The sequence below is a fragment of the Rattus norvegicus genome, chromosome 17 (assembly GCF_036323735.1).
Source record: "Rattus norvegicus strain BN/NHsdMcwi chromosome 17, GRCr8, whole genome shotgun sequence".
Classification (NCBI taxonomy): domain Eukaryota; kingdom Metazoa; phylum Chordata; class Mammalia; order Rodentia; family Muridae; genus Rattus; species Rattus norvegicus.
This window is the reverse complement of record NC_086035.1, coordinates 86,448,949-86,463,309: the sequence shown is the minus strand read 5'-3', so window position 1 is coordinate 86,463,309 and position 14,361 is coordinate 86,448,949. Positions and strand designations below refer to the sequence as shown.

Here is a 14,361-nt window from a genome sequence, read left to right as displayed (position 1 = left end):
CCACATAAAACCAACATACTTCAGTAATCCAGGTGCTGGAGAGGAAGACAGGAAGGGTACTGGGGGCTTGCTGGCCAGCCACCCTAGCCAAATCGGTGAGCCCCAGGTTCAGCAAAGACTGTCTCTCAAAAAAGAGGCGTAGACCAAGACACCTGACACCATCAACTTCTGTCTTACATACATGTGCACACACACATGCACACACATACACACACATGCACACACACACACAGAACACACACACACATACACACATATGCACACACACACAGAATACATTCTCTCTCACATATACACACACAGACAACACATACACATATACACACACATACATGCACATGCACATATACACACATACACAGAATACACACTCACACACACATATACATACAGACAGAACACACACATGCATGTACATTGCACACAAATAAAACTCATTTCTTTTTAGAAAAGAATTCAGAGCTTGAAATTAGTTTATATTTAATATGAGACTTTATCACTATTGATTTTTGTCTGCCTTTTTCTTGGAACAAGTTACAACATTATGTCTAGTTATGACAACTTTTAAAGACTGGTAGTTTATAATACAAAATTAGCAAATGTATAGAAGGAAATGTATAGCCAGTGGATATGGCATCATTTGTAGTTTGTGTACATTTATCTTTATCATTAGGTTTTGGTTTTTTTTTTATTTCACAAACTAAGAGTAAATCATTGGCCATTTCCCAAATCTCTGGGAATTAACAGCACCAATTTATCCTGGTTACTAATTACAAGAGGGAGCAGGACTCTCGGAGACCGATCAGTCCGGCTGTTTCTTTGCAGATAAATGGGTCTGGCGTGAGAGTAGGGACATTGCTGTTGGGCTGTGATTTGTATCATGTTGTTTTTATTGCAGACCCTTTTGTCCTGCCCCATGTTGCCCCTGACTCCTAGTTTGAGAAGACGCTGAGCTATGAGCGTGAAGGAGAACCTTGGGAGGGCCTGTTGTATCAGCTTTCTTGGGAGAGATGGGACTAAATTATTTTCCAATAACACACCGACTGAAGAACCAGTTTGACCCAAGTCCAGCCTGGTGAACCACTGAGTTTATTAGATCTACTTCAGGAGCGTGGATTATACTGAGATAGCTGCTTCCCTGAAAAGACCCAGCCCAGCAGGTGACAGCTGCCAAAAGCTGCATGGATAGAGTCCCTTCTTTGTCCCCTTGTCCCTGCCCTTCCCAAGGCTCTGACCAGCTGGGGCAGGATTACTGACAGCTGGGAGAAGGGGCAGGAGGGAACATGGAACAGAATCTCTGAGGAGGGTCTAATGACCCTCCCACCCCCTTCCTCCCCAGGAGCATCAACAGCTCCTCTCATCAGAAGTCTTATTGGAAGTCCCAGCTGCTCCAATTTAGAGGGTATTGGTCATGCTGTGCCCAGAAACATCTCCCAACAGCTGGGGGTTCTCAACTTGAAGCTGCTCCTTTAAGTGGTTTGAATTCTCCGATAAGAGCTTCCTGGAGGGAGGGCTACAGGAGATCATCACCTGTCACTTTTGAACAGATCCGTGCAGAACCCCAGATTAGAATGTAAACGACGTTAATCTTATTTCAGAACGGAGAACTTGTCCAAGCTTTGTCTAAAGCTAGGAATTCGAGTTTTCGGGAGAGCAGATCTCTCCAAACCTGAGGCGGGTTTCTGTGGGTTGATTTTTGTCTGACACCTTTTCCTGAGGACACATGAGTGGATACGTTTCCTGAAAAGGAAGCATTGTAGGTTGGAAATGGAGATTGTGAAGAGTAAACTGAAGGTGTTAACTGTTCAGCCTTGACTGGACCAGATCTGAAACAGTCTGGCTAATTAAAATAAGATTTTTTTAAAACAGTGCCTCTGCGGCTGGCCTTCCTTCTCCCTAACCTGCCCGCTCCATTTCTGAGATTACTATTGTGGAGGAAAAGCGATAACTTGGGTTCCCAAAGCAGAGATTCCTCTCTCGATCTTTCCTGTCGCCCGCAAAGGCTGTGCACTTCTCAGTGAAGGAAGTGGTAGAGATCGATGGTAGAAGAAGAGTTAAATTAAAATTCCCCAGCAGTCCTCAGCTCATGCTAGGTAGACATGATAAAGTGGGTCACATGACCAGAAACTTGTGAGGAAGCCCTAGGTTGGCATGGCCTGCAGCCCACAGGACTCCTAGGAAACGCTAGAACCCAGCCCCATCTTCATACTGAAAACAGAGTCCCAGGCGCAGCACCCCTCTGTTCCCCAGACACACACGTGCCTCAGCTCTTGCCTGGAGAGAAGATGGCTCCTCTCCCTGCTCCCTGCCGGTGGGTGCTACCTTTGAGTGAGCCAGGGCTTCTTATGCAGGTTAATAAAAGCACACCTCAGGTAGACTGGTTGCTCTAACACCGTGGCTGTTCTTGATATTTCCCACACACTTAACTCAGCACCATTGAGAACATAGGAACAAGTTTGACTTTGTGCCACCTGGCCCACACTCTAAATTGGTCTTAGAGGGTGTTTGTCACCATGGAAAAATCGATATGAGCCACCCCATTGAAATGCCTGCCACTCTCCAGAGCCGGAGGGAGGCCTCGTGGGTGCTGGAGTAACTGGGTACGCTCTTAAGAACTCAGTTGGACTTCTGCTGGCATCCTCTGGGTCTGTTTTCTTGTCTCCAGGTTAAAGTTGCTTCCAACCCTGATGCTTTTTATTGTGAGAAGGACCCCTTGCAGCACCTATAGCCTCCCGGCCTCCCTCCGGTCTGAGAATACAGTGCTGGGATCCTAATTCCTTTGCAGTAGAACTCGGACCCTCAGATCCTCTGTGTTCTGCTGCATGAGATCTCGGCTTGAACAGTTCTCCCCTTAAGGCCAGTGCTTGCTCTTGGTGAGGCTGTCCTGAGCACATCTGGAGCCTGAAGTGTAAGTCTTACATAGACCTGTGAATTATTGTCATCTCTTTAATCTTGGCCTAGATGTCCTAAACTGTCACTGCACACTTCCAAGACTACAGTGGCCTTCCGTCTCCTGACTAGAGTCTCCGTGGGAGATAGGCTCTGTGTTCTAAGACCTATACCTCCAGCCTTGGCCTAAGCACAGAGTCATGTCTTGGAGGAAATTGTATTTGGCTTGGGTTTGGTTTTTCTTTTGTCTTTGTGTGTGTGGTGTGCGTGCCTGTGTGAAGGCATGCTTACAGGTGTTTGGGTACATGTGTGGGGGATCATGTTTGTAGGGAGCTAGAGCTTGAGGTCTTCTGTCTTCTTCAATCACCTTTGGCTTTCATCAGTGAGGCAGGCGTGAGGCCTTGGGCTCTGGAGTGTGGCAGGCATTTCAATAGGATCAATCATATTGATTTTCCCATGGTGACAAACACCTTCCAGGGTCTCCGGCTGGAGCCAGCTAGTCAGCTTTCTGCAGAAGTATTCCCCCAACCCCTGCCCCTGCCCCTGCCCCTGCCTCTGAGCACCGGGTGACAGGCAGGCCAGTTTCCACACTGAGGTTTGTGCTGCGAGCGTTGGATCTGTCGTCTGTCTTACTGCCCTTCACTTTACAGATCAGAAGCTGAATCTCTGAGACCAAGTGACATATGCAAAGGCCAAGGAATGGCAGGTGGCACAGGAGTGTCAGGTGGTACAGGAGTGTCAGGTGGTACAGGAGTGTCAGGTGGTGGTACAGGAATAGCAGGTGGTAGAGGAGTGGCAGGTGGTGGTACAGGAGTGTCAGGTGGTACAGGAGTGTCAGGTGGTACAGGAATGGCAGGTGGTAGAGGAGTGGCAGGTGGTGGTACAGGAATAGCAGGTGGTGGTATAGGAGTGTCAGGTGGTACAGGACTGGCAGGTGGTAAAGGAGTGGCAGGTGGTGATACAGGAATGGCAGGTGGTGGTACAGGAATGGCAGGTGGTGATACAGGAATGGCAGGTGGTACAGGAGTGGCAGGTGGTGATACAGGAACGGCAGGTGGTGATACAGGAATGGCAGGTGGTGGTACAGGAATAACAGGTGGTGGTACAGGAGTGGCAGGTGGTGGTACAGGACTGGCACGTGGTATAAATGAAGAGAACATTCTGGATACCTGACTCTCACCTTCAGCATTACACTACATTGGTCAGAAATTCAAATAAATTTATGTTTTATAAACCTTTATTTTTATTTGTATAGGTGTCTGAATGTATATCTGTGCACCAAATTTGTCCAATGTGTGCACCCATGGGACCCATTGGATCCCATGGGACTGGAGTTAGACATAGTTATGAGCCACCACGTAGGTTGTGGGAGTCGAATCAGGTCCTCTGGAAGACCAACCGGTGACCTTAATTGTTGGGCCACCTCCCCCCAGCCCATGTTTATCTCACTAGGAAGGCTGTAAAGATCTGCAGTAATGTTTTATAACGATCAAAGATTATTCTTGACTGTCAGTTACCCTGGTCCGTTTCCCTAGGGGAGGTTTTAGACAGGAACCTGAGACATACATTACCTGCTTCTACTGTCAGATTTTTACCTTCAAGTGAGAAAATTGCCCTTATGGAAACAATGCTGCTAGTAAATACAAAATAACAAGCCAGATTTCTGGGGCTTGCCATCACCCCAAAGGTCACCCCAAACTGTACATTTTGTGTACAGTTGCATTAACTTTTCTGATTTTCCAGTTGTCTGTTAGATAGGCTTCTTTTTACGTTGATTCTACAGGCACAGTCTAAGTTTTGGCCAGGTATCCCCAACATCACCAGTTGCTTGGAAACCTAGAGCCTTAAAGAATGGTTCTCCTAGTCCTAGCCTGCAAGTTGGGAACTCTCATAGCTCTACTAGAGAAGTGAGCCGAGGCAGAACCAGAATTAGACCATATCCCATGTGCACAGGCCAAGATCAGGACACGGCCAGTGTCTAACAAACACAAAGAATACTGTAAGGAATTTTTATGTCTTTGAAACTGATGGGAAAGGAAGAGACTCCTGCATGAGACAGAACCCCAGCTAAGTTCTTACACTATTTTATTAGTACAAGTTCCACACTTGAAAACACAAGCAGTCTCACCCTTGCCCGGGGTCTCTCATTAACTGCTGTGGTGAAGGTTTGAGTTTAGTTTCCCACTTTTGCTGACCTGAGAACTGGAGGGAAACGAATGAACAGGGTGTTAGTACAAGTGTGCGTAACTACATGCTAAGTAGTGCAGCTTAAACATGTTAACGAGCACCACTGGGGGATCCTCAGTTATTGTGGTGGACCACATACCAGCTCCCTCAGTATCTGCTACTTCCTGGAAAGCCTCGGCACCAGCCTATGGGGTCAGAGCCTGCAGTACCACGTGGTCTCTGCGCTGGCGGTTCAGTACCACGTGGTCTCTGCGCTGGTGGTTCAGTACCACGTGATCTCCGCGCTGGTGGTTCAGTAGGCTTGAGCAGCACTGACTACTCACCTTCTGATTTTGACCTCCCACACTGGCTCCTGGGAGGATGCGTTACTTTTCTTGAGCTAGGAAACTTGAGATGGCTGGTATTGTCAGTTTATTGGATTGAAAGCTGCCTAGGGATGAGTATTAGGGGATTTTTTTTTTTCCAGAAAGATTCATATTCAGGGCTAAGGAGAAAAGATGTGTCCTGAGAGTGGACAGCACCATTGAGTGGCTGTGTAGCCCACGTGAAGTAAAATTTGGACTAAGCCAGAGCCACGCCCACATATCCACACACACTCCCTGATCTGACGTCGTGTGAACAGCCATCCCCCCAACACGTTCCTGCCACGGAGTTCTATAAAGCTCACAGGCCAAGTAGCCATGAGCTGAACCTACAGAAATCGTGAGCCAAAATAAATCCTTCCACAAGTTGTGTGTGTTAGGCTATCACCCCCTGGATGAGACCAAGTGCCTGTCACTTCCTCTTGTCTGTCAAAATTGATGGTTCTTGCTTTGATTTTATGTCTGAAGATAATTTGTAGTATTAGTGGTCTTTACAGTTCTTATTTATTTGCAGTAAATACCCTTTTTCATATTAATGTTTGGGATGGGAAAAATAAGACCATTAGCAATATATAATAATAATTTTTTTTTTTTTGCTGGCATTTACCCACAAAAGGGGCATTTGATTTCCTTCCTTTTTGTTCTAAGCAGGAAATGGTAAAGGAGGTTTTTTTTTTTTAAGCCAAGACATAATTAACTGCAAATTAAACTCTTGCTAATGTCACCATTTTCATCCTGAAAGTCCTTTCATTCTGCTTTATCTACCTGATGAATTTCAGTTGTCTTAAGAGTGATTTAACACCGCCAAATCTTCATACTTAACATCCTGCTGGAATTGCATTGACTTTTTTTTTTTCATCTGGAGTTTTCTGATTACTGAACCTGCTTTTCTTAGCTTGATTGGCAGTCTTGCCACTGCACTTGGCAGGTGTTCTTGCCTATGTTAGAGCTGAGATGCACTCTCTCAGGATGTAATGGTCCAGTGCCATGATGCCAGGTGCATACTGGGAAATCAAGATAAGCTAGCGGGCCCTTTCCCTTCAACTGAAAATCCGTAGGAGCCTGGTATTGCCTGACTGCAAAGTCACCTGCATTCTCTGAAACCGGGTTAGTCCATGGGTTCCTGTGGATGCCTTGTTTAGAGAGGAGATTGAGGGGGAGGGGACTTTGCCTTTGAATCCCCACATGGGATATCAAGCAAGGCCTGGAAGAGGATGATGTCATTACTCATGGGTACAATTAGCACTGATGAAGCCCAGACTTCCTCAGACATGGGAGTTCTCTAATGCCATTAGTCTCTGACCAGTATAAAGAGAGTGGGGCCAGCAGGGTGATTTTCTTGACAACTCTAAGAAAGAAGAGAGACAGTGGTTGAAGTCTCATGAGTGAGAAGGCTTGTAAGGTTATACACTAGCTGTGGTGTAGACATTCCCTAATCAAACTCTGGGGTACATTGTTCTGCAAGTCACTGCAGGGACCCCACTCCTCATCCTTCATCAGTAGCCCTGGAAAACTACTGCAGAGGAGGGGAAGATGGACTAAGCCAGAGTCTGCTAATAGGCTGAGTGGAACACACTTTCCCAAGCTCCTCTTCCTCCACAGGTCATGATTGACTCTTTAAATACTTTTCTAGCATAGTAGTTGAGAACCCAGGTTCTGGACCAGCCATAAGCGAAATTCTGGTTCCTCGTTGACTGGCTATATGACCTTCATTCTGTTATGACCTCTCAACTCCTCTTGCCATCTGTGTAATGACGTGACAGTGAGGGCAGCGTGGCATCGTATGGGATCTTACCAGAATGCACAGAATCCTGGCGGCTGCTCGGTGCTCAGTGACTGTGCAGTGTCCTTTTGTGGCTAAAACCTTATCCTATTCGGAAGAAAAATTTGGGTTCTTGTCCAACCCTGAAAAGAACAGGGCAAATAACTCATTACAACTCTGGGCGTGAGCCTGCTTGTTTTGTTTACTGGTTTGCTGGGAGGCAAGATCTTAGCATGTAACCATGAATAGCCTCAAACTTGCTGTATAAGCAGGTTGACCTCTGTAGGTCTGGTCTACATAGAATTCTAGGCTAGCCTTGAGCAGGGTGAGGCTGTACCTACCTTTATCCCAGCTGATGCTGAGGCAAGAGAATCTCCGTGGACTGAGGGCTAGTCTGGTATACCTAGAGAGCTCCAGGACAGCTAGGGCTACATAGACCCTTTACCAAACCCAAGCAAACAAATAGGATAGCCTCAAACTCACTGCCGCCCTGATTGACCCGCGCCAGTGCACCTCGATCGTCCTCTAGGAACGTTAGAATCACAGTTCTTACCCAGCTGTTTTCACTCCATTTAGGAGACTTGCAATCGGGTTACGGAGAACTGTAAAGCATTGCCAGCCACTGGCCAGTTTATTCCAGATGCAAATGCTCTTGGTATGATGACAAATGACCCAAACCCCAAAGCCACACTTTAACCAGTTCTCTTCCCTTCTCCCTCCTCACCCCACCGGGAAGAATTCCTTGACCAGAAGTGCGCCCCTTCCCAATGACTCGCAGGCTCGCAGCGGGGCTCGGTTTCACACGTCCTATGACAAAAGATACGTCATCAAGACCATTACCAGCGAGGACGTGGCAGAGATGCACAACATTCTCAAGAAGTACCACCAGGTAACGTCCCCTTACCTCTGTTGACCCTTCATGCCAAAGTGTCATCAGGGCCAACCCTTGAACTACACTCGGGCAGTGTAACAGACCACATTTGACATGAAGGTCTCCTCCAGCCTGGGGTTCCAGAGTGAGTGTGGCCTGATCCCTGGCCCTTAACAAGAGAATGCATAGGCTCCTATTTACGAAATAGTCATCTAAATTATTTAAAATAAATTTAATCTAATTATGCTCCTACTGATCCCCATTCTGGTTGTAAAAATTGCTTCGCTAAAGATTTGGCAACTTTCCAGAAGATCCCTTCTGTGCCAGAAGTCAGATGTTAACCCCAAGCCTGTATCTGTTTACGCTACTGAGTCCCGTGCAGTTCCCACTGTCTGGCTTTTCCAGGACTCACCCGTTGCCCAGTTGGCCTTGTAGAAAATTCTCTGGTTTTAGGGAATTTTGTGTTGGTCACTTTCTGCCCCAGTTCATCCCCAACCATGGCGGCTTTGTAACCTCCTGGGGGAGGTGCCCTCGGGAGCTGCTTTCTCTTCCCTGAAATAAATTCCAGCCTAGTTTTGCATGCTGGAGCACAGATCCACAGGTCTAACTGGATCAGTAAAAAAGACTTCTCACTATGGAGTAGCAAGGACACCAAATGCAGAAGCAAGACAGTCCTCAGCCCAGATCCCAGCCCTGTCACCTGCTGACCCCGTGGCTTCTGGATTTTGAGACCTGTCTCCTCATTTATACAATGGAAAGTATCCATACTTCCCAAGTCCTGCGAAGTCAATGAGGTAACATGTATCAAGTCCATAGCAGAGCATCTGACATGCACTCCGTGTGCAGCATATGGAAAAGCGGTAGTACTGGTGCTTGTCATGTAACTGAAGTTAAACGCCTGTCGTGTCACCATAACTATTAAAGTAAGTCACCCTGAGAAATCGTAGCCTTCTTGCACAAATGTCACTGCTCATGCAGCCATTCTAGTAATTGTCCTCAAGAGAGGTATTTATTTAAAACACACGTATGCATGTGTACAATATGCATGTGCACAAGTGTGTAGGTGCATGCACGCGTGCACACACACACACACACTCACACACACACACACGGTTGCTTTCAGAGTCTGTATCAGTTCCCTTGGTTGTATTAACAAAACACAAACTGAGTGATTTAGATAGCAAAGACATTTTGCTTGCAGTTCTAGAGGCTTTGAATTTGAGATCAAGGAACCAACATGGTAGAAGATCAGAGAGGACTCTGCCCCTGCCTGTGTGGTTAGCGTCTCCTCACCTGGGGGAGACAGAAAAAACTATCCTTCCTGCTAAGTGTAAGAATCACATCAGATCCACAGAACCACTTGCCACACACTGGTGATTAGGGCTTTAAATGGTGTGTGTGTGTGTGTGTGTGTGTGTGTGTGCGCGCGCGCGTGCGCGCGTGTGTCAAGTAAGTTTGGCTGCCTATGGAGCCTAGAGAGGACATCAGGCAACCTGAAACTGGAGTTACAGGTTGTTGAGCTTCCTGACCATGGGTGCTAGGTACCAACTACCAACGTGGTCTTTGGGAAGAGCAGCAAGCACTTTTTTTTTTTTTTTTTTTTTTAATTAACTTGAGTATTTCTTATATACATTTCGAGTGTTATTCCCTTTCTCGGTTTCCGAGCAAACATCCCCCTCCCCCCTCCCCTTCCTTATGGGTGTTCCCCTCCCCATCCTCTCCCCATTGCCGCCCTCCCCCCAACAATCACGTTCACTGGGGGTTCAGTCTTAGCAGGACCCAGGGCTTCCCCTTACACTGGTGATCTTACTAGGATATTCATTGCTACCTATGAGGTCAGAGTCCAGGGTCAGTCCATGTATAGTCTTTAGGTAGTGGCTTAGCAGCAAGCACTCTTAACAGCCAAGCCATTGTTCTAGCCTGTGATTAGGATTTAAAAGTATGCATGGTGAGGAAACACAAACATTTCATCTAGATTTTGCTTTTACTTAAACAGCGTTAAATTCCCCCTCAGCAGTGCAAACTGTCACAGAGAATGTTCAAAGTGAAGCCTCATGAGCCCTGGCTGCTCAGACGAGGATTCACAGAGAGTCAAGTCACATCTGCCAAGCATCAGCCTCTCCTGCGTGTTCTCCGAAGGCAGCTCTCTGCATCTGTGAGCTCTCGCAAGTCTTGTTTAAGGCATTCCTCTTGGTTGTGCTCTGCGCCCTAATGTGACGGGCTGTTTCTTGGCAGTTGCTGTTCTTCCAGTCTTTGCAAATGTGATCGACCACATTTCACTTGCAGTGAGGTCTATAAAAGCCTTCACATTTCATTCTGTCCCGGGAAACCTGTGACTGCTTCTAATGTGCTTTCTGAAGGCATCGGTCTGCCTTTAAATTCATTTAACATCTAATAACATCTTTGATAACAGCTATTGCTTTCAAAATCTGTTCTGCCATGCTTATGCTCTTGCCTATTATAAAAAAACTTTTCAAGTGCCCAGCCAATCCCCGCGAGGGCAAGTACACCAGCCCTGAAGCACCCTGTTTCCAGTCCAGGATCCAAGCTCCTCACAGTTTCACACGCACCCCTTTCTGGAATTGGATGTCACACCCAAGCGTCTCTTTATGCTTTGGTTCGTCCTGGAACTGCTCAAAACAAATGGGCTTTTCCTGGCAGATGAGAATATATTCTTCTGGTAAACAGCAACGATACCTTTCTCATGACATGGGACATAGGGTTCGGGTGTCCAGTTCTAGACAAGCCTAGGCTCAGAGTGAATCCTTCCACTTTACAGAAATCACAGTTTGAGGTGCGTTCTGGTTATTTGCTGTGATAAAAGATCACAGCCAGCAGCAACCTAAGGAAGGAAAAGGGTTTGTCTTTTAGTTCTAGGTTATAGTCTACCCCTGAGGAGAAGAAGTCAAGGCAAGGACTCAAGGCAGCTAGTCACATAGTATCCACAGTCGAAACTGGAGAGAAATGAATGCATCCCTGGGGCTTGCTCACTCTTTTCATATTTCTGTACTTTAGGGCCTCTTGCCTAGGGAATGGTCCCGCCCTCAGTGAGCTAGATCAATTAACAATCAAGATAGTCCCCTGCAGAGATGTCCACAGACCAATTTCACTCCTTATTGAAGATCTCTCTTCCCAGGTGACTTTAGGTTATGTTGAGTTGACCATAATAAGACTAGCCAACACAAGGTGTTTTCCTGTGGGCACTGGCTGCAACGACACACAAGTCAGGCATAATCTCCAACATTATGTAATCCTGTTGGGCATCAGGACACTTGCTGACACACTTCAAGATCTCTCCCAGTACTGAGGGTTTCTTTTTGCTCCGCTATTACAAAACTTACTTTTTTGGTATGCTCTTCATTCAGAAAAGTCACATTGAGCCAACATCTGGGTTTTCCTCCCGCCTTAGAAAGTGATACTTTAGATATAATTGAAAGCATCTCATGACTGAGAACCCCATTATTAATACAGTTTACTTAAAGGACACTAAATTGGAGTCAGATGACGTAGGTCCTAGCTGGTTATGAACTGGCTGCTTAATGTGACCTGTGAGCTCAGATTTCCCATCGACATGCCATTTCACTAACTCATTCAGTTAGGTATTTACCCATGACCGTGTTCTGGAAAAGATTTGAAGTCAGCTTCAGAGAAGTGAATATAAGACAAGTTTTAAAAGCAAAAAAAGGGCAGAGATGGTGGACAGAAAGGAAGGCATCTAATTGCAACTTAAAATAAGCCTGAAACGTCTTAATCAGTCTTCGAAGCATTTAGGGAAAATGTTTGCCACTTGGAGTTCTGTCAGTTTGAGCCGAGCTACCTAATGGCCAGAGGGCACCCTGAGTAAGTCATCCATGTAGCTGTCTGAACATAATTAAGCCTATTGCTAAGAAGCAGAGTAGAGCTACCCTCGATATGGGATGTGATGGAGTTGTCTCGTGAGACATCTGATTCTATAAATAGTGTCTTTACAGAGGCACGGTACACATAGGACTTCCCGTAAAAGAATCATTATAGCATTAGAGGCACACCAGTGTGATCCTAGCCATTGGGAAGCACACCAGTGTGAATTTCCATTACAGTCAGTGAGCACCTTGTGTGCACTGACCACTTGCTCTCTATCAGGCTGGCTTGCCCCAAATGTCCTGCTGCCCTTCAATCTGCCACAGGCTTGGTGAAGATAATGTGGTGGGAGCCAGGTCTTGATGTCCTCGTGTGATGTCACGTCGCCAGCCACTGTCTCTAGTCCTAGGGTGTCCTTGCAAGTTGTCTTAGGGTTTTGATTGCTATAATGAAACACCCAGAGCCACCAGCCAAGGAACGCACTACCCACCATGGAATGGGCTCCTCCCACTTCAGTCACCAATTAAGAAAACACCCTACAGCTGGGTGTTATGGCGGCATTTTCTCAATTTATGTTTTCTCCTTTCAGATGACCCTAGCTTGTGTCAGGCTGATATAAAACTATTCAGCTTGTCAAAACTATTGATCCCTTGTCAGCTAAACATACAAGCACATCACTGATAAGCCAAATCCATTCCTTTCTTGCTCATTCCTAAGATTAACATCTCAGCATAGAGCATTTTACAAACTTTAAAAGTATCAGTTTTTACAAATTCAGACATGTTCTAAAATTCAGACTCATTAATGCTCCAAAATATCTTTTAAAAAACCTAAGAATATCTTTAAAAATTAAGTCTTTCAACTTTGGGTGTCTGTAAAATAAAAAATAAATACTTTCTTCCTTCAAGAGGGAAGAACCAAGGCACAGTCACAATCAAATCAAAGCAAAATTAAACTCCAAAAGTGTGAATAATTCAGCATCCAATGTCTGGGACTCACTCACAATCTTCTGGGCTCCTCAAAGGGGCTTGAGTACTTTGTCCAGCTCTGCCCTCAGCAGCACACACAAGTTGTCTAATAAGCTTAGGCAGGCTCCATTCCACAGCTTCCATTGTTCTTGGTCATCCCATGGTACTGGCAGCCCCTGCTCCTGAAATGATGACTCTGAGTCTAATTATTAACGAATGTCTAGGCCTGAGTTTAGCTACCTGGCTTGTTTTCTCTCTTTGTCTTCTTACGTCTATCTCCTCAATGTTCCTCACAGCTCTGACTATTTCCCAGAACTCTTTCTGTCCCTGCTGGATGTCCCACCTCCTATTTCTTGCCTCAGCTCATTGGCCATAAGCTTTTTTATTGCCAGAGGTTGCTTATAAGAAATTTTTCTCTACCCTTACACTATCAAGTTCATTTGCCAGCACAAGGCACAACCTTGGCTGCCTCTGGAACACAACTTCTGTGTGCTCTCAGGAAACACTCCCCAGAAGATTTCACCTCAAGGATGCAGGCCTCTTCTTAATTGCTGCTAATCTCTTAGCTCCAGCTGACCATCATCAATTGTCATGGTAATGCAAAGGTTTCCCTTCAGTGGGGCTGGTCTCTTGTTAATCACAGCTTATTCTTTAGCCCCAGCTGACTAGAACAGCATCTTAATCAAAAAATAACCAATGTCCCAATAGAGTCTTTAAACTTCCCTCTAAAACGTCTCAAGAGGCCTCCATCATCTGCCCTGACCTCAGCATTCTCATCTTCCAACAGAACTGCTCAACATTCGGTGGATTTTTTAGCCCAAACTTCGAAATTTCCTCCACAGTCCTACCCAAAATATGGTCAGGTCTGTCACAGCAATGCCCCAATACCCTGGTACCATCTTGTTTTTGTTAGGGTTTGTATTGCTCTGATGAAACACTATAACCAAAGAAACTTAAGGAAGAAAAGTGTATTCTGCTTACACTTCCACCCCACTGTTCATCATTGAAGGAAGTCAGGATGGGAACTCAAACAGAGCAGGAGCTGATGCAGAGACCATGGGTGGTGCTCTCCTGACTTGTTCACCCTGTTTTTTTAAATAGAAGAACCCAAGACCACCAGCCCAGTGATAGCAACACTCACAGTTACTAATTAAGAAAAGACTTTGTAAGGTGTATCTTATAAGTCCTGTAGGTGAATCTTACGGAAGCATTTTCTCAATCAAGGTTCCCTCTTTGAGACGACTCTAGCTTGCATCAAGTTGACGTAAAGCCAGCTGGGGCACGTAGGATGCTATTCGAATTCTGTTCTGGGACGCTCAGAACTCAAATGCTTTTGTCGTCTCTACTTAATGAACATTTTTTAAAGCTAGCATACAAGGTAATGTGTGTCACTTTACTGTGCTCTCACTCATTCTGTCCCTGCTTAAAGTGGGCATGGTACAGTCAGGGTTTGTGTGGAATCATAGAGGTCTATTGCCCTCT

General features: G+C 45.8%; 1 protein-coding gene across 4 annotated transcripts in view; it reads left to right on the top strand.

Moving 5' to 3' along the window:
* Pip4k2a (phosphatidylinositol-5-phosphate 4-kinase type 2 alpha) overlaps positions 1–14,361 on the top strand; it is a 171,518-nt gene that overhangs the window by 113,288 nt on the left and 43,869 nt on the right. For 2 of the 4 annotated variants that reach the window (NM_053926.2, XM_039095304.2), the window contains 1 exon segment: positions 7,937–8,089. The exons of 1 other annotated variant lie outside the window; for it this stretch is intronic. In NM_053926.2, coding sequence (NP_446378.1) covers positions 7,937–8,089 — 153 coding nt within the window. 4 annotated transcript variants of the gene reach the window in all.